The sequence below is a fragment of the Zerene cesonia genome, chromosome 19 (genome assembly GCF_012273895.1).
Source record: "Zerene cesonia ecotype Mississippi chromosome 19, Zerene_cesonia_1.1, whole genome shotgun sequence".
Classification (NCBI taxonomy): domain Eukaryota; kingdom Metazoa; phylum Arthropoda; class Insecta; order Lepidoptera; family Pieridae; genus Zerene; species Zerene cesonia.
In genome coordinates, this window is record NC_052120.1 from 5,640,168 (window position 1) to 5,643,393 (window position 3,226).

The 3,226-nt window shown below is 30.9% G+C and overlaps 1 protein-coding gene across 1 annotated transcript in view; it reads left to right on the top strand.

Moving 5' to 3' along the window:
* The first annotated feature begins 343 nt into the window (after positions 1-343).
* The window catches only part of LOC119834334 (rab3 GTPase-activating protein non-catalytic subunit-like), a 4,463-nt gene continuing 1,580 nt past the window's right edge, over positions 344-3,226 (top strand). The window contains exons 1-7 of the mRNA XM_038358676.1: positions 344-422; positions 531-742; positions 887-1,136; positions 1,548-1,719; positions 1,947-2,096; positions 2,276-2,525; positions 2,608-2,793. Of these exons, the coding sequence (XP_038214604.1) occupies positions 344-422; positions 531-742; positions 887-1,136; positions 1,548-1,719; positions 1,947-2,096; positions 2,276-2,525; positions 2,608-2,793 (1,299 nt within the window). The remainder of the gene's footprint in view (positions 423-530; positions 743-886; positions 1,137-1,547; positions 1,720-1,946; positions 2,097-2,275; positions 2,526-2,607; positions 2,794-3,226) is intronic.

Below are 3,226 nucleotides of genomic sequence, written 5' to 3' on the forward strand. Positions count from 1 at the left end.
TTTTTTGTATTTACTTGATATAATTTCTTTAATGTAATACCTGTTGGTGAACCTTAAATAAATAAATAAATAAATAAAAGATATGTGTGTTGCGAAACGTATAGGTGTACTTTAATAAAAAAATAATGATTTTTTTTACCATTCATTAAATCTTGAATACCTCATCATATTTAAAGGATCTGTGCAAACCTACTGAACTTTTCTATGATACTGACATTTGACATCTGTCAGCTGTTTTTCCAATAATACCTACTTTGAAAATAAATAAGTTTACAACAATGTAACATGTAGAGCTTCTGTAGAGCAAAGTAAAAGTATATTTGAATTTTGTTAAGCTACGAAAATGTGTAATGTTGAACAAATAGCAGACTGTGGTGATATACTAAGTTTAGGAAGAGCATTATTTATTGCTGAAAAAGACGGTACATGATTAGTTTATGATTAGTTCAATGATACATTGACTGTTTTCATATACAGCTGGGAATCCTTTATTATTCATTAACTAAAATTAATTATTAATTGTGTTTTAGATACTTCTTGGTTATCCCAATGTTTAGTATCACTATCTTCATGTGGTAACTTTCTTGTTGTTGGATATAGAAATCGCCTTTGTTTTCTCACCGCACAGTGGATAAGCTCCATAGAAAGTAATTCCTATCTTATATCATGGAGTGGTACACTTCCTTCAGAAATAACATCTGTGATGTCAGTTTCTCTTTGTCCAACTCAGCAATCATCTCAGGTAATATCAATATATAATATTTAATTTTTTTCTTTATATGTAACCTTGAACTGTTTTAAAGTTACTTTAATTTAAGATTGACATGTTGAAAAACTTCAAACATTTTAACTAGGACTCAATGAATATTAATATTTTCTATTACAGAATGGACCAGATTGGTTTTGTGTAATAGTGGGATTTCTTAATGGTAGTGTTGGGTTCTACACAAACACAGGACATTTATTATTGCTTGAGAAGTTAGAAGAGAAACCTGTCATGAAAATATCATGTCACACTGGTACCTATGGAACTTTACCAGATGACATTCACATTTTTTTCCAACACTGTGTGTATATTATATCTGGTTCAAGTTTATTTCCAAGTTTAAGAAATGCAAAGGCTCATCTTGCAAAAGGTAACTTACATATTTCTTTTTTTTATATTGTCAGCGAATGAGCTCATGGCTCACCTGATGGTACCAACCACCGCTACTAACATTACAACCACTCATGAACATTTGCAGAGACCTAAGATTATTTACAGACCTTACCCCCTTACAATTGGATTGCAGACTATTAATGGTAGGTATGGGATAAATAAAGGATTAATGATGGAAATAAAGGAAAGGAATGAATTTGAATTTGAAGGGTAAAAGGTGGGTCTTTGGCTCCCTGTATTCACATGCCGATTTTCTGTGGGGGTGTGGTATCTTCTCCAGTATGCTGGTCCAATTTCTGCCTATATGTGCTAGACTTTCACATTTCCATTATATTATGGCTCAAACTGTATATATAAATCATTTTCCATGTATATTATGGCTCAATAGTACATGCAGGTATCCAAGAAGACTATGCAGTGAACAGCAAAAACATTACTATCCGAAAATGGTCATTCACGGATCAGGAGACTATCACAGATGCTGCAGTTGTTGGACTTGAACTGAAAAATACTTATGATCATTTACTAGCTGCTTCAACTTATGGGGGATATGATATATGGTTTGATAAAAAAATATTTACTTACTTTGAACTTTTTTCACTACAATATCATGTTGTTTCAATAATGTCCTACATAAATAAGTCAAATAATATAATGATATTTTTGTAGAAACTTTACATACATTTATTTACGCTTGTTAAATTGTAATTTCTTAAGCATTGTGTTATGTAATACTACATTTTTACAGTTTATAAGTTGAATACTGGTATGAATATCATAATTTCAGGTATCGCTCAGTGCCTCCAGTAAACACTTTAATATCTGCAACTGGACAGACACCTTTTTTGGGATTTCATTATGCTATTGAAGGTGGTACTACACCACCACTTCAAGATGTAGCTCGTGCTGTAGCCAATAAAATTAAATCAGCCCTACCGTATGTACTTTAATATAGAAACACTATGAATAATTTATATCTAAAAATTTGGAAAATGTCAATGAATTGAACTCTTCATTGTCGAAGTTTAAATACTTACAATAAAATAAAAAAATTATAAATTCATTTTTCTCCTGTGGCATTTAAAATTTTCTATTGGTCTCATTAATCATTTTTAGTGGCTGGCTTGGTGGTTCTACTGAAAGTGCTACTCCCAGTAATGAGCCACTTATTCGAGCTGAAGCCTTGACAATGCGCAATGGATTATATGATGCACAGCGTCATGGAACATCAGTTGTTGTATCTCCAGATCGACGACTAGCTGCTGTTACAGATAATTTGGGCAGAGTTTCTGTCTTGGACGTTAATAGAGGCTATTTAATTAGATTATTCAAAGGATGCAGGGATGCGCAATGTGCTTTTATCCAAGTATGTTCATATACAATTAGAATTTTTTTATGCAAGCGTGACAATAAATACATTATAATTATTATATTTACACTTATTCCAGATTTTTGATTCCGACAACAAAAAGCCACAATTATCTGTTGTTAAAGATATAAAAAGAGCAATCTTTCTTATTATATACAACCCTAAAAAGGGCCTCATAGATATTAGATTAATGCAAAGAGGAAATAGAGTAGCAGTGTTTACTGCTACAAAGAATGGCAGACTACTATATAATACATGCGGTTTGGTAGGAGTTGAAAAGAACTATTTGCATAAAAAATTAAACCTGCCTGAATTTCAATGTGTTTTAATAGATCCAGATGGCAAACTTAAAAAATTCAATATTCCATTCTATTATTCTCTAGAAGGAGAACATTTGGAACGATCTAAAGATTTGCATATCTTACGTAGTATAAGAGATATTTTAAAAAAAGGATGTCAAGATGAAGAAGATAAAATTGAAATAATAAAGAGTGTTTCATCTTTAAAGACACTTGAAATTAAAAAGCATTGCATTGAATTATTGATAAAAACTTATGAAATATCTAGTAACATAGTTATAAAATGTTTAGAAATATTTTGGGACAGCTTGTGCTCTTCAGAAAAAAGTAAATTGGATCAAAAAATTAAAAACTATTTCACTAACATAGTGTTGGTTACATTATTCTATAAGTACATAA